General features: G+C 47.9%; 2 protein-coding genes across 8 annotated transcripts in view; one reads left to right on the forward strand and one right to left on the reverse strand.

Moving 5' to 3' along the window:
- Positions 1-24,216, forward strand: part of LOC1272110 (cadherin-86C) — a 113,474-nt gene that overhangs the window by 21,987 nt on the left and 67,271 nt on the right. For all 7 annotated transcript variants that reach the window (XM_061646912.1, XM_061646923.1, XM_061646915.1 and 4 more), the window contains one exon: positions 20,588-21,202. In XM_061646912.1, coding sequence (XP_061502896.1) covers positions 21,126-21,202 — 77 coding nt within the window. In that variant the 5' untranslated portion in view covers positions 20,588-21,125. The remainder of the gene's footprint in view (positions 1-20,587; positions 21,203-24,216) is intronic.
- On the reverse strand, positions 18,919-19,517 carry LOC1272113 (uncharacterized). The gene has a single exon (XM_310990.3). It carries the CDS (start codon positions 19,412-19,414, stop codon positions 19,067-19,069), a length of 348 nt encoding a protein of 115 aa, XP_310990.2. The 5' UTR covers positions 19,415-19,517; the 3' UTR covers positions 18,919-19,066.

The following is a 24,216-nucleotide window of genomic DNA, read 5'->3' on the forward strand; positions in this document are numbered from 1 at the left end:
ACGTGGGAGCAAACGAACGAGGGAACAGGGCAAGCAAAAAAACAAAAAAAAAACGCAAACACGAACGAAACGCCACAAAGAGAAATGGCTCCGGGGCGCGCGCGGGAAAAAAAAAACGTGTTGATCTTCGATCCGGTAACCCAGATTCACGGCAGACGGTTCGGTTTTTATGCTGAGCTACAGTGGTTGTTCGTTTTTTTTTGCGCTGTACCGGAGCAATACACAAGAAAAGAACGCAAAAAATCTCATCCAACGATCGGCATCAATGCTGGAATGACGGCTAACCTTTAGCAAAGGAAATGCTGCCGCAGCAGAAGGAAAGCCCTCTAATCAAGTGGACCTAGTTTGAAGGGCAAGTTCAGTGGTTGGTTTTATTTTTATGATCTTTTTTTTTCCTCTTCTTCTGCCGGATGGTTACACCCTTTACTTTAATCTTCTTGGTTGGTTTTAATCAAAAAGGTGATATTACAATTATGGCACTTGATAGTACAGACCGCGAAGGAAGCACTCAGTTTGTTTGTCTAAACCTCTGGCTTTTCAGAGTACTTTCATACGTTTTTTTAAAATAACTTTACTTTGCATCAAGCAGTTTGATGTGTTACTCGTTAAATTAATGATAACTTTTAGCAATTTTGTCATCGTATATACGATTGTTCCTCTCCGCAGTACATACCGGTCCTAAACCCATAAGCATCGTTTGCAATTATCGTTCGCAGGGTTGTTTCCTCTACGCTCCACCGGCACCCATATCGGCACCTATGCGGCCTGTCATGTTGCACGACGTCGATTGCTCGTAATATTTAACACCTTTGCCAGCGTGACACCACCACCACCACCACCCCGCAAGGGGTATGTGACCCACCGCGGCCGAGGTGGCAGGATTTATTTTTCCCGCTGGCACAGCATGCTTTCACAACCGATGTCATCGATCATTTTTGTTGTCTGTGTCGTTCTCGGACGCTCCGCTATATTCTTCTGCTGCATGGGAAAGATCGCATCCGATCGCATTTGGGCGAATGGAGGGTAGGGGTGGGGGGGGGAGGAGGGGAGGGGAGGGTTTATCCCTTTCGATCACGAACAAACGATAACGCCGGAATGGCTTGGCCGCTCTGCTCAATGCTCCGCTGGCAAGACTGCACTGCCCAGAATAGAACCAGAATTCATTGCTTCATCGAAAACAAAACAACAACAACAACATCAACAAAAAAGCGCAACAAATAAAGCGGAGAAGAAAAGGCAGCTACGGCGAGAGCCTTTCCGAAACGCTTTAATTTCGTCCCATAAATCATCATCCGGCTTGGTACGGGGAAAACTCTTCTGCTACAGCAAACCGAGCGGTGGTCGGTCGGGGGCGAACTTGTTGCGTTAATCTTGCGCTTCTTGTGGGGGAGGGGGACGGCGGTCTGTGCGGGAGAGGTCTAGCTCGTAGATCAGTAGATCGATTTTCTTCGGTGCATAAATTTCGCCTCGCACCTTCTGGTGGTTCGCCTCGGCACCAGGTTCGCCATCGCCTAACCTTTCAAAGGGAGGCGATGTTCATCTTCATCATGATTGTTTCCCCCTCCTCCCCTCCCCCTCTACAGGGACCCAAGGCGTTGTCGTCCGAATGCCTTGGCCCGTCCGATGCGCTTTTCCACCGATGTTTTCTAGCGGCTGCTCGAATTCTTCTCGCAACCAACCACGGCTACCACGGGACCAGGCTTCTGGCTGGGTGACGGGAAGGTGGCTACACGGTTTGATATAAATCACGGCCGTTGCTGTTGCGTGGCTGAGATGCTGAATGCTGTCGGGATGATTATCTGCCTATATTTATAAGCGCTATTCTTCGCCCGCTGCCTGCCTGCCTGCCTGTACTGCTGCCACAGCTGAGGAGCGATATTGGTGGAAGGTAGTGCTGGGGTAGTGGATAGAGCAAAATGTTATGATAATTTCGATCACTACTAATACTTTGCTACTTTTGCTATGTTTCATCCGATCGTGTTTCAAAACATTTCAAAACCTCGGAAAGTAACCTAAATGTAATGCTTTGTTGGCTGCTTCAAGGCACGGTTGCACCCAAAATCAACAACAGCTCTATCCAATCATACACTGATTGTTAGCAAATCGTTCATGTAGCTAGTAAACGACGTTCCGGCTAACGTTACGTTGTGTGCACACTAATTAAAACCGACTACAAATCTAAACTCATTAGGTGAATAAGTAAATTTAGCATGGTTTAGATCAGCTTGACCCTAACCGCCCGTCGCTGCGTACTAGACCATCTTCCAAGGCGAAGCGTCGCATCACCGTTACATCTCAGGTGTTCTAGCCCCCCAAAAAAGGGTTAGGCAATGAGTGCGCCAACATTTCCAGCGTGTCGAACCAGCTGCAAAGAAAAGAAAAGCTCAACCCGTGACGTTAAATGAGGTCAGTCAGGATCCAGGCCCAATAATAGAAGGGGGTACTGTTATCAACGTGGCACAGCGAATCGCTAGCAAAGCCGCGCTGTCTCTCTCTCTCTCTCTCTCTCATTCGCTCTATTCGTTGCTCTTTACATGGCCCGTGTGTCCGCCAAGCAGATTAGCTTCCGTAAATTGGCCCTCTTCATACCGGGTTGCCTTTTGTAAGGGTGTAAGGATATGACAATGGGATCACCCGGAACGAAACCGTGGAAAACCGTTACACCCAAAGGGGGAGTGTACACCTTTGCCCGGGCCTGTACCGTAACACCACCACGACACTCGCTCACTTTCTGATCGGCTTTATCGCGTCATCCCCATCATTACGGTTGGTGGAGGGCTTTATCTCTGTCTCTGTCTCTTCCTATCGCTTCTCATTTATTAATATATCCCCACTAACCACCTTCTATTCTATTTTTTTCCAAACACAAACACATATGGTTGAAAAGTTAGGCAAGCAAAGCAAAACCGAACCTCCAATGCGAACGCCTGAACGCTCTCCGTGCGCCCCGCCGCTAAACGCGCAATTGCAAACGATAGACTTCGACGCGAAAGAAGCGACGAACCTTGTTTTTTGTGTATTTTTTTTTCTCTCTTCCTATTCCTTCTCGCTACGGCCCCAAACGCCTAATGCTCCGGCGGGTGTCATATCTCTTCCGTCAGAACGTGAAGAGTGTACGCCGGGAAGAAATGCGCACGAGGTACATGTTTTTTTCTTTTTCTTTTTTTTATTTGCCTCCCCATCCCGCCACCATAAATATTGCCCCGCTCCGGCAGCACATCCTTCCATCGAATGGGCTTTGCCGAAAAGGTTGCCGCCGCCCTTTGCTTCATCGCGGAACGGAAATCCCGTTCGCTGCTCAATACAAAGCACCGCCGGGGTATGGAAGGGATGGGCAGGGCGAAATCATGATAGGGAATAGGATGGGGGGGGGGGGGTAGGTGGAGGGGATGAGTTTTCGTGATGAGTGACTATTTTGCTTCATCACCCCGGGCCCGGCTGCAATGTCGTTCGAAGCGTACGCTCGCGGGCCTACGATATTACGGGTCCGAAAAAGGAACACAATGTTTCGGTATTGGGTATCGGCCGAATGCCGCCGGGGGGAAACGGGATGCCCGCTGCAGAGGCTGCGACTGTGTGCTGCGTTCAATAAAACGGCATCTTACACGACGTCGCGTAGGGGTGGGGCCGGCGGGCCATGCAAATATCCTCTGTTCCGGGCGAGTTGCGAGCGTGCCTTCCGATTCGATATGCTCCCTGAGTGGCTGGCAGAGTGCGCCCGAAGCATCAGGGTTTATGATTGAATGTGTGACTAACTTTTCTGACCCAGGTTCCAGTGGAAGCACCGCTATGCAACGTTGGAAAGCCTTGGCTTTGCCATGGAAGTTTGTGTTTATTTGATTTTCACTGAAACTAAGTCATTATAAGGATTGTTACACTCTGTAATGTTTGTGCCACAAAGAAGAGAAAAAAAGCAGGCGCCTTACGATGCAATTATAAATACCGTTTTTGTGCTATATTCTGTGAATATATGAAAAGTGTAATACGAAGTGCAGTTTACCTTTGAATGACTAAAAACTGTCAGCCACGAATCTTACCTAGCAAAATAAAAACCCTTTACCCTTTTGACAACCCCTCAGTGATGTTAAGAACTGCATAGCTTTGCTGCAAACCACCGCACAAGCATTGCCTGTCTGCTATTTAACCTTCGGCTTCCTTTAAGTACTTCCTGGAGCAGATCCTAGCCTTCAGGGGACACCCATTTCGCAGACACCCTTCAACACCTCCGAGGAACCGAGCACGAAGTGAAACAAATCAGACCGTCCTGCTCTCGTTCGTCCCCCCCCCCCTTCCCTTCTACTCTGGTCCGCTCTGGCCATCTAGCTGTCCCATGTCTTGAAACCAAGTCCGCCCTTACCGCTTTTGTCCCGCGCGCCGTCACCCCATCACGAACCTGAATTTGTCCGCAATTCGTCGCTCGCGGGCGCAGAGCGAAGCGCGAGCCGCGCGAAACAAAAGCGCAGGCAGCATGAATCGTGTGCAGCGTTTGTTTTGCGCTTGCCTTTTATGTGCCTCGTTGTGCAGCGTGAGCCTTTTTCAGGCAGGTTCGCCTCCGGCCTTGCCGTCTTGGTCGTTTCCTTGCCCACACACACAAACACACACACACATGCAGGCAGGCAGACATGAGCTGCATTTCTGTGCAAGCTTCTTCGTGGTTTAGGTGTGTTCTATGCGCGATTCTATCCGCACGGCAGACAAAGTAACGAGCTGCAACCTAAACACATACGCGAACACGCAACACACACAGAGAGCGAGACGCACATACTGCGAGACTGTTGGATGCTGTGACGGTTGGAGTGGTAGCGGATACCAGCCTACACGGGGTTGCAAACACGGGCCTCCGACCTGGTGAGGCTTTCGAAACCTTTCGAAACCTTTTCGTGTGTCTGTGTGTGTGTGTGTGTGTATGTGGCTCTGAAACCGGGCAGTGGCAAAGCTCCTTAAAACGGTTGAATTACCTGGGGATGGCTGTGCTCGTGGACGGTTTTGCGCCAAAGGAGAGGGTAGGCGACGCCGAGCGTCAAACGTGAACCATATGGTCGGCTGTTGCCTTCGGTGGCTGTGTGTGCCTTTTTGGCGCGCTGTACGTACACCGTGTGTGCCTCCGAAAAGGTTGATATATTCCCGAGGGTGTCCGTTCGAGGTTGCACCAAGCTGTCGGCGAACTGACTCCACCCAGCGAAAGAGCGAAGAAGAGAGTGTTTGATTTTGTCTGGTAGGAAGAGAAAGAGGTAGAGCGTTTGGGGATAAATTGAATGTACGAAAAAAGGTTTGTTTTATTCATTTCTGCAACGGCGTGAAATCAGAATAATATGTGTAACCTACTATTATGTTCTGAAGAATATATTCATATCCTGGTCATGGCACCAATTTGTGCGAATTGGAAAGCACATTTGGGGCATATTTTCAAACAGAACACATAAAAAGCGTTGAGTTTGGTTCATTTGATCAATGCTGTAAGCATGTACATTGCTCTCATCCTAGTCACGGCACCAAAGTAAATTAAATAATATATTGCACACATAGTGTTATATGGTTTGTTTTCGGCAGTGCAAAGTTGTTATAGAAAATTACTCCTTCGATACTGTAACTATTCAAACTCCTTTTCTCTATCTATGCCCTTGTCGATTGTCCATTTCCTCTTTTTTGTGTGCTCCTAATGCAACTGCCCTCATGCTAGGAGCGCACACCAAATGATCCCGCCAAATGCGTCCGAGTACAGGCTAGCTTTTGCGCGCTGTTCGCGGCAGTTTGCCCCGTCCGTGCACCGTCACCACATTCGCCCGGGTGATGGCCGCCCAGATCACGCCCTGTTTATAGCTCTGTATGGCGTTTTTTTCTCCCCTCTCTCTCTCTCTCTCTGCTTGTTTGTCTGTGCCTTTTCATCCCTTGCATCTCTTGCGCAATAGGAGTAGAAGCAGGAGAAAAAAAGCTGTACGGCTCGACATCGGTCGTCGTCGGTACGTGAAGGGGTAGCAAGGAGCGACAAAAAAAAACGAGCTTTCAAACCTTTGAAGCCCGTTTTCCCCCTAGAGGCACCTACAACGGGAGTTATGTTTCTGGCCACATTGCACAGCGCGCTTCAATTTCCGCCAGTGTTCCACATTTCCCTTTAACGATGGTTGGGAGGCTTTGCCGGCGGTGGCCAATAGTGCGCCGTGTCACCGTGGCTGGAATATGATTTTTATTTGGTGATGCTTTTGCTGAGCTATAACGTTCGCAGCAAATCGCTCCTCGCTCGCTCCTAGAACTGCCTTGCTGATGGTGTTGAAAGTGGCAACCATCACCCAATACGCCCTCTCCCATGCGCCGAGGGCGAACGCAAATTAGACCGTGTGACGCAATGCACAACTTGACAGGCTTTTTTTATTGCATCCCCCCAAGGAACAGGGCACAGACATTGAGGTCTCAACAAAAAAAAAAAAAAGAGCTGAATCTTTCAGGACCCTCACCTACGGTTCCAAGAGGGCACCAAGTCACCCAGCGTAGTAAAAAAAATGAACCGCACCGCTCACCCCAAAATCGTGAGTGTAGGCGTTAGCCGCCCGGAAAGGTGCTGGTGTGAAAGTTCCTTCGCGTTTCAGCGCCCCCTCCCCAGCAATCGGCTCCCGGGATCGCTAAGGAAATCGGTGTCTGTTTTGTTTGGTGGATTTATTTTTTTCGGTGGTTTTGAGCGTTGGAGCGATGCTTCAAAAGGAGAAGGAGGAGTTCCGGTGCCATTGTCAGACCGGGCTTCGGGCTGGACTCAGCTGGGGCGATCGTGCGCTCACGACATTACGACGTCTCGACGACAAAAGAACGAGCAACGCGCCTTGGGAAGTGTTTGCAGGCTTAGCGAGGTTAGCGTGTTTGGAAAGGTGTGCGTCTTCCAAACGCACTGTTGTTGAGGTTTTCTTGTTTGTGCAAAGAGGGATGGAAAAAAATCGGACGTCCAATAGCGCACTGGTGTATTTTGCATCCTGGTCACGGCACCAAACGCTACACAGTTCAACAATTGGAAGATTTAGCGCCTTAATTTCACTTATTACTTGAGCGAGTGAGAAAAAAAAACACATTTAAACATAGCACCATGCTTCAGCGTTATGTTGTTGCAAAGACTAAGGCCATTCAAACTACAAACACACACTGCAAGCAAAGCAAATGCACACAATGCAAGGACAAAGGACAAAGAATTATGAGGCTATCAAATGTTCGCTCCGCGCTCACAATGCATTCTCGGTTCGTGTTGAGCGATGTTGTTCGTTCTCGGAAGTCAGCATCTTTGCAGCAGCAGCAGCAGCAGAAACACTTTAAAACTACAACAACAACCACGTACAACAGTTTTGGGGCCGGACACGGCACGATAAAGTGGAAAGACCGAGCGCCAAAATCTGGACCTTTTTCGGGCAGTTAGTACCTGTGATTGATTGACAATTTCCTGTGTTTGTTTCGCTAAAACCTGCTCACCTTACCGTTTTTGCGGGGCGATTGTGCGAACAGGAAAAAAAAGAATGAAGTCTTCGGAGAGCAACAGGACCAGACCGACAGGATCCCCTCGCGAGCTAGAACCCTAATTAATTTCCCACCCCGATTGCATCGGTTGCTCTTTCGGGGCTCGCTGGTTCGTGTTTTTTTTTTTCGTTCGTCGTTTTCTTGGGGATGCCGGTGTGCCCGGCCGTTGGTTCGTATTTCTTAATGTCTGAGTGGCTGCTGGAGATGAAGACAACGACAGAGAGTATAGGATAAGATATGAAGTTACTTTTAGGACGCTACTTGCTGCTTTTTTGCTGTTGCTGTTCGCTTGGTTGGGAAGAATTCAAGAACGTTTGTAGTTTTGCTTCCGTGCTTTGTGTGTGCTGTACACTTTCGGGCGGGTTGAGCTTTCGGAAGAATTTGTAAACTTGATAGCTGCCAGCCTTATCCTTTTCTTTGCTTTGTTTCGTTTTGTGCCCTCTTGTATCGTTGTTTGAAATCTTGGGCAGTGTTCAAGCCTCTTTTATATACCAACATGCTTAGAGCTAAATGTAATAAATCATTAGTATGCTATATGTGTCATGGAATTGGCGGCGCAACAAAAAAACACAAAAATTGCGATGCGTTTAACAAACATTCCTTGGGAGGTGAACTTAATTGCAATGATTATTCGCTTCATTAGCTTATAGCTTATAAAATTTTAGCATGCAAAAAAAAAAAACACGAATCAGGGAATGAAAAGGGGGAGAAAAAAAACGCAACGAAAAATAATTTCCTCCTCCAGACATGCTTCAGACGGGCCTGCGCAGAGGAACTGGCATTTAAATATGATTTTTCCCGTCGCCAGCAAAATCTGCAAACTAAAAAAAAACATCAACAAAAATCTAAAACGAATTGAGAAGCTGGAAAACAAACCGAAATAAAGCAATTAGAAAGGGGTGGATTAGGAAACGGGGTAGGTTCGAAGGCGGAACAAAATTGATGGACGTGAAACCGTGCAGCCCGAGTGTTGGATATTGTTTCAATTATTTAGCACAGCGCAGCACCGGGAACTAGCGTCGGTGCGGAGTAAAATGAGCGCGCGCGAGACGTGCTGCAATTATGAGGCGATCACGTTTTTCGTCGTTTATCTCCGGCTGGTTGGAAAATGGAGGAAAGTGGAAAGGCGGGCCTAGAGAGAGAGAGAGAGAGAGAGAGGCGCCGGCAGCGCAGAGGTAAATTAATTTACCGAGGTGTACCGGAGAGGAAAACTTAAAAATGAAAGTGGAAAAGCGTGCGGAAATTCGCAACACAGACGATGCGTGGTGATGCTCACAAAAAAAAAAAACATACAAATCTTGATATGGATGAGCATTTGGAGTTTTACTGATAGCCGTAAAAGGCGGTTCGCGAAAATAGAATCCAACATCCAAACCGTTGCAGTGACGACTGACGACAGGCAAATGGGGACATAATTTCAACCCGCTTGCAGTCTTGGTTTTTCATCCTGCTTTGCAGTTTGTCGTGTGTTTTTTTCTTCCTCCTACTCCTCTACTCCTCCCATTGACACACAGCCACACAGCCGATGGTCGGTGCGCGTCTAATCGGATTAATTCAATTGAACGCGCGGCACTTTCTGCGGTTTTTCTTCTGCCTTCCCTTGCCCCCATTCCCATCCCGATCATTTGTTCTCTCAATTGATTTTCCAGCCCCGGCACAAACGAATGCATCTGAGGGGGGGGGGGGGGGGTGTCGTTTTTTTCTCCGCGAAGCCCCCCCCCCCTCCACCCTGACTCCGACCGAGGGAGTCGGCATTGATCACTTTTCTTTTCCGGTTTGATTAGCGAAACTGTGACCCGCGTTCGTGGGCAGTACGGGAGGATGAGGGAAGGAGGAGGGTGTAACGGTACGCTCGTGGTTTTAATGCAAACCCTTCCCGTCCCCAATGGGACCGCCCTTTATCGCCTTTCTCTAATTTACGTCCTCGGAAATCGGACGCATTGAATTGATTCACATCACACCGTTCGGACAAAAGTGTGACTCTGAGCGCTGGAGGCGAACGGGAACATAGACATTACCTTCGTTTGCTAATGCGCCAGCATCAGCGAGGGAAGGAGAGAGAGAGTGAGAGAGTGAGAGAGAAACAACGAACAAGCGTTGAAAATTTATTAGAAAATGCAACCGCCGGATTTGCGGTGCCTTGCAGCGCCAACCGCAACTGCGACCGAGCCGACACTCCGAAAGGCAATTTCACTATTGATGGAAAATAATTACCCCGGGGTCCCCTGCTTTAAATGTTACCACTCGTGTCTGTTTTTTCTTTTTCTTCTTCTTCTTCTTCTTCGTTTTATTTTCAGCTTGTGTCGGGGGTTTGTCGCTTGACGCCCGCAGGATTGATGTAATCTTAATTACATGTGTTGTGCACTTTTTTTCCGAGCAATTTGGCTCATGCGAGGACCTGGGGGAGACGCCAAACTGCATCGTCGCGCGGATGCAGTTTTGATTTGACAGTGGGGAGGGAAGGGGAAAGGAGGAGTCAGTAAGGGGTAGTCTTGGTTAACCGTTAATTATGTTGTAGATTTAATGGGGTAATGAAATATTTTTTTATAAAATAATTGACCAAATTCCGAATGAAGCAGTTGAATACGTGGAATATTTCAATTGCGGCTGGAAAATATTGCTTTTATCAATTGTTTTTTTTTGTGTTTACCGAAACATGTATTATAAGAGCTAGAAGACAGCACAAAAAAGAAACAATTATTCCAAACACATCAGTCAAAATCAGGCGAACGCATCAGATGCTATCACAAAGACAGTGCGAAAACAAAAAGGAATCCACAAACAATCACCAGCTCGAAAGCGCTCTCTGTCTGAGGTTAGTTTTTGGGTGGTTTTTTTTGTTTATTTTTTTGGTTGGGCTGCCAGAGTCGTCGCCTTCGCTTCCTCAATTAACGTGACGGCGTGTTGGCGTGACGGGCAAAACGTTTTTGCCCCGGATCGTATCGCACCGTTCGTGAGCGATGGTTTCAGCTGCTGCTGTCGAGAATAATTTCTCTAAAAACCAATCGACAATCTGCCTGCATTGATTGAAGTGTAGCAACAGGCCCGTTTTCCCTTTTTTTTCCTCCTCTGCATTTGTTGTGGTTGTTGTTGTTTTCTCTCCGGTTGATTTGAAGGGCGCGTACTTGCATTTGCCTTTCGCGCTTGAAAGCGACAGTGGCGTCATGCTGCTGCTGCTGCTGCTGCTGCTGGGTGAAAGTGAACCTAGTCCAAACGCGCTGGAGAACGGCCATCGCTCTGATGGTGCTGCTGTTGAGGCTGCTTTTTGCTTGCCTCTTTGGCGTGCGTTTTTTTGTTGCTGTTTGGTTTGGTAAATTTTTATTTGCAGAAGCGATGCGCACAGACGCACGACCGACCTGGGTGCGCCAATTAAACTTCTCGCAGGGAGGTTAGCTCCGCAGGACAGGCTAGCCCAAGGAACGCTGGGTCTGGGTGTGAGCCCCGACGGGAGAAATTCCCCCACGCTGACTGAGTAAAAGCGAGAAATGTATGATGTCGGAACGATCCTTGTCGGCGGGGACCAATCACTCCCCGCCCAAAGGCCCGATGGTCCCACTGTACCGTGGATGGGTTTTGGTGCATGTTTTCGATTTCAATTCCCCGTGTTTTCACTTCAGCTCGGGGTTTTCCGTACTGCGCGCGTTACATCGTGTGAAAGTGTTCTCCCTTCCCCTCCCGGAGGGGGTGTGTTGCTGCGATCGATGAATTAGGATTGGCATCGGAAGATCGCAGCAGATGAAGGCAGCAAGATTGCTCGGTATGCCGTCTCGGGTAACCGTAGCATCCCTTTCTCTATTTGTCAACTGTTTGCTGTAACAATCGGTCGCTTTGTTTGAAAGGAGAATGTCAAAGAGTCGCGCACACTGCAAGCACACAGTTAGCTCATTAGTAAAAACGAGCGAATAGATGCTAATGAGCGAGGATGGGTGTTTAGCGAGGAAAATAAAATAAATACGACGGTTTAGGCAATGCTCTGCCATTAGCTGTATCACGCAACGAGTACGAACGTTTGTGTGATCAGTTAATTTGGCCCTGTGGCACCGCTGCTCAACGTAATTTTAAGGATCCTCTTTACTCTCAGCTGTACGCCAAAATTTTGGCTTCGAAACCTGGTTGAAATGAGGAACTGATTCAAAAATAGACCAAAATCCAAAACAAGCCCCTTACCGGTCCTCAAACCGATGCAGTACCCATACTGGTTTTGGGACTGATTCTGGGTCTTGGACCTGATACTGAACTCTTACCGGTCCAGGAACTGATCATGTACTTATACCGGTTTTGGAACTGAAACTGAATTCATCCAGGTCCTGAAACAGCTCCTGGCTTTATTCCGTTCCTGGAACTGTACCGGATCCTGTTCCGGATTCGGAACGAAACTAGAACCTGGTCCAAAACTGGAACCGATACAGTTCCGGTTTCGATCGAGTCACTGATTCTGCTGGTCCACAAATATAGCGATAGATTAGTGCTTAGGAAAATGTGACGTAATTTAGTGTATACATTATGATAGGAATTAGAGCATGAAATAGCGTTGAAATGCTGGCTCAAGTTGTATAGTGATGATGTTAAATACAGCAAAGTCCAGCTTAACAGTCTGAACTCTAGCGCGTTTCACTCGGAACGATGTTTTTCAACACATTTCTATCAAATTATTTGGCGCGATAAATCTTACCTAAATGGGACAACATTTGGGACAGGGCTCGGCCATATTGTGCCTGTGGTTTTTGTTGTTGTTGTTGTAGCGAACGTGTATTAAAATATAAACCAATTGCTAGCGTTGTCGACCCGAACCACCTTTCCGGGGCGGCTCTGCCCGTTAACGTTTGGCAGTATAACTGTTTCCCAGCGTATAATTAGCGTCGTATAAATTTCGTCCTTACTTTCGCGCGATGATTGTAAATTAAAGTCCGCATGCTTCCTTCCGCACGGCACCCTTGGGAAAAAAAGGGCTGCGAGCGTGCTAGGCGGTGGAACGCAAACGGAACTGACTGCACAGCGACTTAACCTCCGATCGATCGATTTCTACCGTCCCATTTTTCCCGTCCCGGGAAGGGTTCGTCGTCCAATTGGTTGCGGGTGTGTGTGTGTGTGTGTGTGTGTGTGTGTGTGTGTGTGTGTGTGTGTGTTTAATAAATGTTCTCATTTGCGCTCCTTCCTTCACCGGTCCCGCCTGGCTCGCTAGCAAAGGGTGGGTAGAAGAAGCAACAACACAAAAAAAAAAAATGTATAATATCGGACCACCGTTAGAAACATCCCAAATCGAATTAGCATTTCAGCTGCCTTTTCTCGGCCCGGCATCCGAGGGCTCGAAGGTAAATTGCATTTTTCGTCTCAAATCACGTTTTGATCACATCAACTGGGGCTCGGCGTTGCTGGAGGGTTGTCAATCGTGAACATCTGTAAAGGTGCTGCAACATTTTCCATACCAATCATGCTGCGGCACGGTTGGTGGTGATACATTTGAGCCCTCCACCTCCTCCCCCCCCCTGCCAAACGATGCGTGTGGATCGTTAGATTTCCCACTGTGACGCGTAAATCTTGCGCGGCCTAGGAAAGGCTCTCCACACGGCGGTAGCAACACATGACACGAGCTACCGCACCACAGATCTCCTCCCGCGCCGACACCCGAAGGAGTGGTTCATTTTCCTTACCGTTTTTTTGTCCATCCGTGTGTGTGTGTGTGTCTCGCTCCTTCCCTCCCAAGCTAATTACGTGCACCGAATCTCTCTGGGGGAGAACTACGTGTGCGTGCGTGTGTGTGTGTGTTTGCTCTGCGGCTAGACGAGTGCTAGCGAAACATGGATAGACAAAAAAAAAAAGGTAGGAAAAACATAACCCACCATCGCAGGCCGCGATCTGTTACTTCCAGCAATCGTTAGCCGACCGAAGGTGTCATTGCGCGAGCGCGCGTATTACGCAACAAGTTCCCTTTCTCGAAACCTCACAGCAAGTAGTGCAGCATTAAGCAGTAGAAGAAGAAGAAGAAGAAGAAGAGGGAAAAGCAAAATCACGCCACAAATCGCGCGCGCGCGGGTGGGGATGCGGGGGGACCGGTTTTGGGTATAATAAATCTGTCATCATTAAACGCCCGGTATGGCGAGAACGCGACCGCCGCGGCGTACACGACCGAGATGAGATGTACGGCCGATGTGTGTGTGTGTGTGTGTGTGTGTCATATTCAAGCTGCAAAAGATGAAAGGGGCGGGAGTGGAAAGGGTTGTGGTTGGAGTCACACAGAAAGTCACGTTTTGAGGACGGATCGGCCGTTTTTTTCCTCCCTCCCATTACACCGGCCTGATCGATCATCATTATTGGTTGACTAGGAGCAGAAGTACCACATCTCAGAAGCCAGAAGGAGGCGGATGGGAGTGATTCCGTGTTACATTTCTTCTCTAATTACCGCTTCCTTTCAATTTAACGCCAATCGATTTCGATTCGCTCATGATTATCGCGTTAGTGTTGGGACGGGCGGTAGGCAGAAGAAGAAGAAGAAAAAAAGGAGCGGGTTCGTCGCTTATCCAATCACTTCACTGTCGTTGAAGTCTTTTGTTCGATACGCTCGTGTTTTCTGCCTCTGGTGAGTAAGAGCGATTTGTTTTTTGCTGCTCCAAAATTGTTGATCGCTGCGGATCATGCACGAAATTAATATTCGCCCATTTCCCAGCATATCGATCGGCTCGCAAAGAAAAACGACCACCAAAAATGTGTTTCTTATGTTTAGAAAAATGTTACTTATGCTCTCATTTGCACGTCTAACATGAATTAATTGCATTTCAAGGTAATACGTTCGCTGGTTTACGCTGTGTGTCTGTGTGTGTGTGTGCGTGTCTGTGATTGACTAGGGAATATTTCACACTTCTTAGCCGCCGTGTCGCGCTACACGACCACATTTGAAAGAGGTTTGGCGATCGTGCAACGCCTTTTTGTTCCGCTTCGTTTGAGAAGGAGCACAAAAGTGAGCAGCAAAACCAACTGGAATGCAAAACATGAAGCAAAAAGCAAAACAAAAACAAAAAAAGGAATACAACCGTTCACTATCGATTTGATTTCGATTCGGTGTCACTTTCCGCTTCGCTTCGGCGTTCGGCGGAGTGCACCAACCACCGGAGTGCGCTTGGTTTTGGAAGTGTTATCGAACCATCGACATTCGACCGCTCGGTACGATTTTTATAACCTTCGAACGGTGCCGGTGCGTGTGGCAAGTAATTGAATTTAAAGTGTTTTACATTTGAGGTTAACTTTTGTTTCGTCCAGTTTCGTCCGATCGCGCTTATCGCTGTAATGGATTGTCAGCCGTTAAAATATAGGGATCCTTTCAAAAAGTTGACGAAAGGTGGCTGCCAACCACCTTCACCCACACCGAGTGGATGTTGGTGGGAAAACTTTCTGGAAAAAAACAAGAATAACAACGAGAAAAAAAACAAACCTTCAGTTAGAGCAACATCCGGACCCCAGCACAGCAGGTCTTTGTGCGTGTGTATGTGGGCTAATGATACAGCTGCCAAAGTATCATTCGTGTCCATCAATTACAATACACCATCGTTATGCTCGTTTTTTTCTACTTCTTTTTCTTCTGCCGCAGCTGCCTGCTTATGGCAACCCCAATCAGGGTTGGCTTTCCGCTGCTCCAGGGAATGGGGAATCAGGATCGATAATTCGCGCGTCCTACAAATGGAGGTCGTGGTGTGAGCGTGACGTCACTTCGTTCGAATTTCGTCACTCGAGCGATGTGCGCACTTTCCTGCTAGGGCGAAACTTCAACAACCTTCTCGCGGCGGCAAAAAAAACGCCCTCCCAAAGCCTCTCCCACATTGGGGGCGGTCGAAAATTACAACTTTGTAACGTTTCATCAAACCCCGTGCGGCACTGCCTATTACGCGAAACGTGCAGCGTTCCGAGCCACCGTGTACTGTCTCGCCGTTTTGGCGTTTGGCGCTAATAAGATGGAAAACTTTCGGTTTCACTTTCTGCTTCACGGCACCGCCAGCAAGACACAACGACCATCGTCACCGTGGAGGCTGTGGTGGGTTGTTGTTTGATTTCGGCGGTTTGCTCGGTAGTTCGGGGGCACGCGGAGGCCACAGCCACGGCCTACACTTTTAACACAAGATTATTGGAAATTACAGCTGCTGCGGTAGAGATTAGTGTTATCGATACGCAAGCGCCGCGGCGGCGGCACCGTGCGGATGGTACAGCTGCATTTCCACCCAGCCAGCGTGATCACATCTTTACGTTTTCGGAACAGTTACGTCCACCGGGGGGGGGTTTCTTTTTTGGGAGCGAAATTAACGTGCCCCAAACGATAAATGGTGCTCCGTAACGAGTGTCTTGTAAAGCCGAAATTTGTGAACACTTCCGTGAGATGGCCGGGCGGTGATGGCAAGGGACGGAAGTGTCTTAGGAGCCGTTGAAATTGGGCCGAAACTGTACAGCTTTCTCGCGTGCCTGTCATTGCGTTGGGAGGCATTGTTTGTGTGTGTGTTTTTTAGATCATTCACGTTGAAAAAGGGAATTATTTAAATTGTAAAATAAAGTTAGTTTAGTTGTTCATAGCTCTCGTTTAAAATTTCGTTTGCTCGTATTAAGTTTAGGCAGGATTGAAGAATTCAATGAGTAATTTGACAATTTTCTCTTTACTTTCTATCTGTAACAAAATGACGTCATGGGCCGTGTTTTTATTTTTTTTTAATCTCTAAGCGACGAACCTTACATTATTCGAGCTCGAACACGAACAAACAATTTGTGCAATTGTTGTGTAAAGGTATTAACTAGAAATTAAAAACATACAAAAAGCGACACTTCAAGCATATCGCCTCGAACCTTCAGCTTGGGAGCGGTCTGTTGTTTGTCCCGCCGGCTTTTGTTTCCCCTTGTTTGCTGCCGACCGCGGCCGGGAAGATGTCGCTGGCCCATGCGAGAACCAGCGGGTAATCGATTTTATGCGTTTACCCTCCCCTCCATCCCGCCCTTCCTCACCCTTCTCAGTGTTACCCCGAAAAGGAGCTTCCAATAAAGCGGTATCTCCTATTCGTTTTCGTTTTTCTGTTGCAAACAAAAATCCAATCTTTGCTCGCCCCCGACAGGGCGCATAAGGGTTCGCAAGGCAGCATTAAAACGCACGGTACGCCCGAACCGCCCGAGCAAAGGGAACAAGGTAACGGGCAGAACACGGCGATCACGACGCGAAAACCAACCTCCTTACCCCCCCCCCCCCCCCTTTTTCCGCATCCGAGGGCCGATGTTCGCTGAATGGGCTGTTTCGTTTAAATATGGTGATGCTGTCCGGGGCCGGTGAGCGAAAATTGCATCCCATCAAGAATGGCATTCGGTGGTGCAAGGCAAACACAAAAACACAAAAGAGATGAGGGACGGGAGGGCAAGGGACGGAAGGATGAAGGGTGTTGGCAGCCAGGAAAATGGTCCCTGGCGCGCAGGACAGTCGGGCCCAAGAACGGGACCGGGAACTGCAACAGAACTGCAACACCAGCGAAACTGAAACGGGCGGCAGAGAAACGAACGCCGCCTGTCGGTTGATCTCTGCCCTCTGGCCTCGCTCTTGCACGGGCGCGCTCGTTGCGCGGGGACGCTGTCGGTTTTGTTATTGTTTTTTTTTTCTTCTTCTTTTCTTAAAGCATATCAAGATGCACATTCCTGTGTGCAGCACCTTCGAAGGCAGACGAAAGACGAAACCACCCTGCGTCAGACAATCCTTGTCAGAAATGGGGATGAGGGGGGGGGGGGGTGCGATGGTGACGAGGTGGTGCAGGAGCTGGACGAGCTGGGGTTGAAAAATTAAAACCTTTCCTAGCGTCCAGGCATACTGCTTCGGGACGCATTTATCCCGCACATACACACACACACACAGACGGGAGCACGGGAAGCTTTCCTGTAAAAAAAATGCAACTTCCAAACGTTTTATAGCGCGTCACTCGCAAATCTCGACGCCTAGAGATTGATTGCTTTTCTTCGCTGGCCGTTCTTGAGGAAGGCTCGTTTTTTTTTGGCAGTTCCATAAAAACGGCGTGCGGAAAATGGAGAATTTTTTTTTGGTTCGATGCTCGGATCATTTCGGCGAAACAACGGCCCATTTGTTGGCATCAAATTGTTGACTGCCCTTTTTCGAAACTCTTTCAGTGCGCCCCAAACGATGTTTTTTTCTCTCTCTTTTTGCTTTGTTTGCATCCTCATCCTCAGCGGTTTGGTTTTTCATTCTCTACCTTGTAGTAAAAGTCCTTAGTTTTTGGGAACATTTTACGAGGTGGAAGCTGTTTGGTTCGTTCTTTCTTCGCTCTCTGTAGCTTGGGCATCATGTGCTCTGAACGGCCTTCACGAGCCGGTTTCGGTGCACGGGCTGCCTCGTCTGCCGTATCCTGTTTGGGGCGTCAAGGCGGAATGGTAATCGTGTGTCTGTTTTATGAGGCACACCCATCAAACCCGTTGGCCCGTCGCGCAAAAAATGCAGCGACGAAAAAAAAAAACAAAAAAAAGGGCAACCATTTTGCCGACGCAGAAACTAATGCTGGAGGCTGGCAGGCGACGCAGTTGCTGCACGAGAGGCTCTTATCGTGGAGTGCAGCAGCGATTTATTATTTTTCATTTTCCTGACCAGCATTATTTATTTATTCAGTTTAGCATTAAGCCATTGGCGCAAAGAAAAAAAAAATATATAACAAAAAAGTTTTTTTTTTACTACACTTTCGCATACTGAGGGCTGGTGTACTGTCGGTGTTATATTTGGTGCCATCGATCAACTACCGCCGCATCGGTCAGCATCTGGTAAATAATTATTTTTACGCGGACAGCTTCCCTAGTTGCCAGAGCGAACCACTTCCATCGCCGGGTGGTTGTTTTGTTTTCGTTTGACAAATGAAGCAAAACAAGTTTTAGTAAAGCGCACGGAAACATTGGAGGTTCTTACCCCGTTTGCTGTTGCAATGCCGCCGTGCATGTAGCGCAGCACAGCAACCGAGCAATGCGACCATGCGATCGTACAATGTACCAGTGCGTTACACAACTGCGATGCATCTCTTGCGCTGTTTCGCATATGTTTCTCTGTGGCATGATACCCAGGGACAAATTGTTGGCGAGGAAAATGAAAGAACAAAATGAATGAAAAAAAACGTTTATGCTTTTTTTCCACCAATTTTCTCATGGGATCGCTTTTCCTCTCGTTTTCAGTTTGTACGGACCGCTTGAGGGCGAGGTTTTTTCTTCCTTGCTACCTGTGGCTGTGCGTGTCGTTGAAAGGAGAGTTAAAAATAGAATGCCAAGAACGAAACGGAATTGTGTGAGCGCGGTTTGGTCTTGGAAGGCTATTCGGAATAAAAATAACGTTTAGCAGAATTAAACAAATTCCTAGAAGTTTCTTCCCATCAAGCTGAAATGTTTATGCACACATGCATAAGGGTAAAAAAACTATGTCTATAATTTCGTTTGTTTTTTTTTTCTCTCTCTCTCAACCAGAACCTCTTTATTTGCAACCAATTATTTGCTTCTATTTTGTGGTTTTTTGTTCAACTACCGTACCACAGGAGAAGCCCTTCACCGTCTCCCAGAAACGGTAGCTTCTCCACCCTTACTGCTCCAGGAAGGCCTGATCGATCCGGTCGCACAGCACATCGTGCATCGATTTGCTGCACGAACCGAGCCGATCGCTCGACTGGCACGGTTCCGTGCCCGGGCAGGCGTACATGTACGGCAGCGGCTCGCGCGTTTCCTTGCACTCGCAGAAGTGGCGCGTATCGCACAGGGTGCAGAACCGTTCGCCTTTGAACGTCGCCACCCTGGTGCAGTCGAGATGGCCACAGTACACCTTGTCCCGGTCGACCCACACCTTTTCGGCCGCCGCGTGCGGGACGACGGATTCGAGCAGCAGCAGCGGTAACAGAACCATCGCCAGCAGCAACTCCACACGAATGGCCATGCTGAATAAATGCGAGCTTTTGGGTGGCTTTCGGGGTGCTAAGAAAAAGACACAGGCAGGAGCGAATGAGCGCAGACTAGCTTTGTGGAGCGTTGCGAGAGTGTTTTTATATAGCGAGGAGCAGTTTCGATCCGTGCTTGTTCGCAGGTAGAATAAACATAATTTGTTTGCATTATTATGAATGCAACGACTGTTAATATTTGCCGTCAAGCGTTGACTTTTCCCGCACAGCAGTGAGGAAATCGACGATAAGGAACAAATATTTGCTTGCGGTGTATGATACTGGTCACGCGTGAACGCTTCATTACTGCATACGCTCAGTGGTTTATCTGAATGCGCGCAGTACCGCCACACTCAACAAGCTGAGTTCGAATCTCGTCATTGAAGCTCATGCCAACCATCTTTTCTCATACAACAATTGCAATGAGAACCATTGTTTCAAGAGACAAAACTCATCTAAAATGTTAATTGTAGTAAATAACGGCGTTATCTACTTGTGCTTTTGGAAAACATTAACCTCTGGCTCTGGCTTACTTGGAATTCACTACATTGTTGTTTTAAAGTAAACCTTCTTACTCCCTCTCTCATACATCGATTGCGATCACTACAACCCAAACATTGAACCATGGTGTGGAGAGAGGTAAGAGGGGTGGGATGTTATAATACCTACATTGCATCTAGGATCAGTTGTGTTGTACGAGAACCATTCCGTGTCAAAATCTATTTCAAAAGAAAGGCCTTCTCGTGTGTTTCTGCATGTAGCGAAGTGTTTCGTTCCGGCACGTCCAGCGTTGCTGGTGTACGTCAGTTAGTACCAAAAAAAACAGCTCTGTTGTTGCGGGCTAGCAATGTTGTCGCCTTCTCTCGCTGCTCGATTAGCATAAAACATCGCATCGCGACGCTGTGCTTTGGTGTACATGATCGAGGTGAAAACTGGAGCACGAAATTTCCCACTCTGATTTTCTGTGGAACAGCCAGGACAGCACAGTCTAAGATGCATGAGCGCTCTAAAAAAAAAACTGTACCAAAACATTGACTAGGAAGTATCCACCTTTGTCTGTGCACTTGTTGTACACTTGCCAGAATGTTTTGTTCGACTGCCTTGCCTGTAGAAACGGCTTGATCACCTGTTAACATTGACGCCTTTTTCTTTCTTGTTTGCCCTCTTTACAGAACCAACACTGCCTCAGCTGGTGCGGCCCCGGGTGAGCTGACGCGTATCCGCAAACCCTGTTAGCCCAGGCCAACACGCGACGAGCCCCGCGACAAGCAGCCAAAAGTAGTGAAAAACAATAAAATCAACCTAAAGGTTCGTCGCTAACCATCGATTGCAATCGTTCATTATTTTTTTTTTTCGACTAGTTTCACTTTGTCTGCTAGTGCCTGCTAAAAATGGGTTGAATGTTGGAGCAGGTTTGTGTGTGTGTGTGTTGAAACAAAAAAACATGCGACTCCGTTCGCGGCCGTTCATTCGTCAGTAAAACAAACAAAACACTGGGCAGCAAAGTGTACACAAAGTAATGACTTGAGTGCGCGCGTGTGTGCATGTGTGTTTAAGTGTACAAATTATCAACCAAATCATAAACACTTTTCGATAGTGCAAGCGGCGTGAGTGTCCTTGTAAGTAGTTTGAAAACGTTAAGCAACTTGTTCGTAGAGTAGCGTGAACCGGGAAACGAGTGTGTGACGAGAAGGAAGGGGAAAACAAACCATGACGGAGCAGCGTCCGCATCGATTAGCCCGCTACGTGCACTGCCGCAGCATCGTACCGAGCAGCATAAACCAAAGGTAAGTGTGGCACTAGGCGTACGAAAAAGTTGGAATTCGATTTGCTTCAGTTTTATAATTCAAAACTCAAAATTCAAAAAATCCGATGCTGGGCAAGGCCTTTCCATCCAATAATTTTACATTATTTCCCCCTGTGGTCAAGCTGCAACAATGTAGCGGAGCCAATTTACCTTGTTGAGCTTCCTTTTTTCCCGTTTTTTTTTTCGGGATAGGACCGAACTAGGTTTCCGTCCGCGTGCCGAGCCCATTTGTTGCGTCATGAAGGTTTTCCGGCGCTTTATTGTTCGCTTTTGCTTGCTGTCCAGCTCGCACTTTTTTTTTGCCCGCGCCTGGGCGCTCGGGTGTTGCGTGCACGCGGCCAGTCCGGCCGTGTCCTGGTGCCTTCAGCAGGTATGCAAAACAGCATTTGTTCCTGTCCTCATTTTGGCACTCCTGGCCGTTATCCTTCCGTGGCGCGTTCGGGGGGGGGGGGGGGGGGGGGGGGATTTTTTTTTAATGGCTTCTCGGGCTTTTAGTTCAAGGGAAACTGTGCCGTGTGGCGTGGTCCGCCCGTATGCACTTTCAACCGCTGCGGGTGGGATTTGCATTTTTCTTTCTTAATGGTATTGTGTTTTAGTAAGAGTTGCAACTTTCACTTTCTCTTGCCGCGCCGGCCAGAATGCACGCTCACACAATCCTGGGTAGTGCGCGCGTGTTTTTGTGTGTGTGTGTGCTGGAATGCCATTAGGACGAAGGTGCACCCTCACGGAAGCTTTTAAAATTCATTTTGCGAATTTAAAATCCACATCTGATTAACGGTGGCGGCAGAGAAAATATTGCCCACTTCCGGAGAGGGCCCCCGAGGGGGTCGCGTTCGTCGTCTGACGTGTCACGGTTTGGTGCTGGCGGATATTTATGCATATTGCATGCAATGCGAAAATGTGCACCGCTGACCTGCTCCAGTTTTGTGACGGGGGTTAGCGAGTTTTATTGTTTTTTTTTTTTAAAGCATTATTACCTCATCGGGACGAGGTCGGACCTGCATTTATAAACCGATTGGCCGACAGGGGCATAACAAAACCCAGAAGCTTTGTTTTTGTGGTCCTGAAGTGATCCTTCAGCGCGGCTCCCTGTCCTGTGCATCACGAATGCTCACTTGTAACTAATTTCCATGCTTTTTGTTTCTGATTGTTTATTGCATTACATCGCAATAGTTAGAATAATAACTCCGGCCGATTTTGTTTTGCCACGTAAACGTGTTTCCTTTGCCCATGGAATGGAAAGCATCCCAAACCGGTACAACCCTATTAAGCCCTTGTTTTGCTTCTCGTTTTAGCAGTTCCAATCGGTGCAATTATCGAACCCGGGAGGGAGGGGGAGAGCTGGCTAAGAAGCAAAAAAAAAAAGGGCAATAATATTCTTCAACTCGCGAGCGATAATGATTGCACTTATGCTTGAACTCTTCTCACTTAGCATCTCCGTTCACCATCGAGCTGCTCGGCCGTTTTGTGCTACGGGCAGCCCAGCAGACACACCTTTGGAATTGGTCAAAATGTGTACGTCGTGTTGGGCCGTTTCATTTCACTCTCCTGCTCGGGAATGGATTCCGTATCAACCGGTGTTCGGAGCGTTTTGTTTTTTTGTTTTTAAATTACAGCACGCCGAAGGAAGTGGAAGCTGAACGCAGCACGCGGTATAATGTGCGTGTCACTGACCCTTTCAAGTGGGGCCTGATCTTGAGCGTAATAGTTTCTGGACGGCGGTCTCTGTCAGCGACTGCTGAGGCCGTCGTTGGACGGCTCGTTTTGGCAAATGCGGCCTGCGGCGTAATGGTTTGGAGGCTCTGTTGCCCACCAGGGGCTGAGATCTCAGCAAGAATGCACAGCTTTGTTTGGAGTAAGCTCTTAGCGAGAATTGATACCTCAAGACTCATGGGACGTTCAGAGCCTTCCCAATAATTTAAGCCTTTTGACGCCTTTTTAGTACAATGAAAGGTTTCAGAGCATTACTGATCATTAATTCGAAGAAGAACGTATGATCTAGTAAGAATCTACAGAATAGATAATGTCTCGAAGTGATGTTGGGTTTGAATGCTAGTGTAATAGAACAATTCTTTATTTATCAATCATGTTATGTATAACTCGGACGTTAGTATTACTGTTCTCACTGAATTCAAATCTGTAAGATCTCGTGAGCGCCTGAGAGTTATCAGTTCTTACTGAGCTCAAATCTCAAAGATCCCGTTGCGGCCTGAGAGTTATGGAAGACATCTAACAGGAGACAGCACAACCACTCTGAAACTACTCGTAGGCGAGATATAAAGTATTCGAGATGCATTGAGTCGTTGATGCTACATTTTGGATATCACAAATAAAATTTCAGAACTCGATTAGGTCCTCATATTTACATGTTATTTTATATATCTCGTATGCTGAGCAACGTAATGCTTTCGGGCGTGCTTCAAACAACAGTACGTGGACGTCTAACGGACACTTGAAATGTGACGACTCATCGGTCCATTTGGTATCCGCTTCGCACACAGACAGACAGACACACACACACATATATACAAACTCGCCAACATACTAATCTGATTGATTGTACTGGCTGGCAGGCAGCGCGGAACATTTTACCGAACGTTGTTGGTCCGGTCTTCCCGCAGCCCGCGCAAATGATGGTTCTGGGCCAGCGGTAACGGCAACGCACCGCGCGTGTACTGCAAAGGGATGATTAGGAGGAACTCCTAGTGCTTTGGCTATCCACTCTTCCGAGAGCGCCATGTTGGGGCCATCGATTGCTATTACGCTGTGTTTTTGCTTCGTTTTCCTCCGAAAAATACACACACACACACATAGAGTGCTAGGGAGACATGGTCAGGGAAACGTTACCCATCGCATCCCACCCCACAATGCCTCGGCTGATGATGATTATGAGCTGTAGTTGCTTTCCTTTCCTCGCTTTCCAACCCTTTCCAGCCGTCGTGTGAGGGCCCGGATCTTGCAAGGTCACCATTAACCTCTTCGTCGTGCAGCAGC

Source organism: Anopheles gambiae, chromosome X (assembly GCF_943734735.2).
Source record: "Anopheles gambiae chromosome X, idAnoGambNW_F1_1, whole genome shotgun sequence".
Classification (NCBI taxonomy): Eukaryota; Metazoa; Arthropoda; class Insecta; order Diptera; family Culicidae; genus Anopheles; species Anopheles gambiae.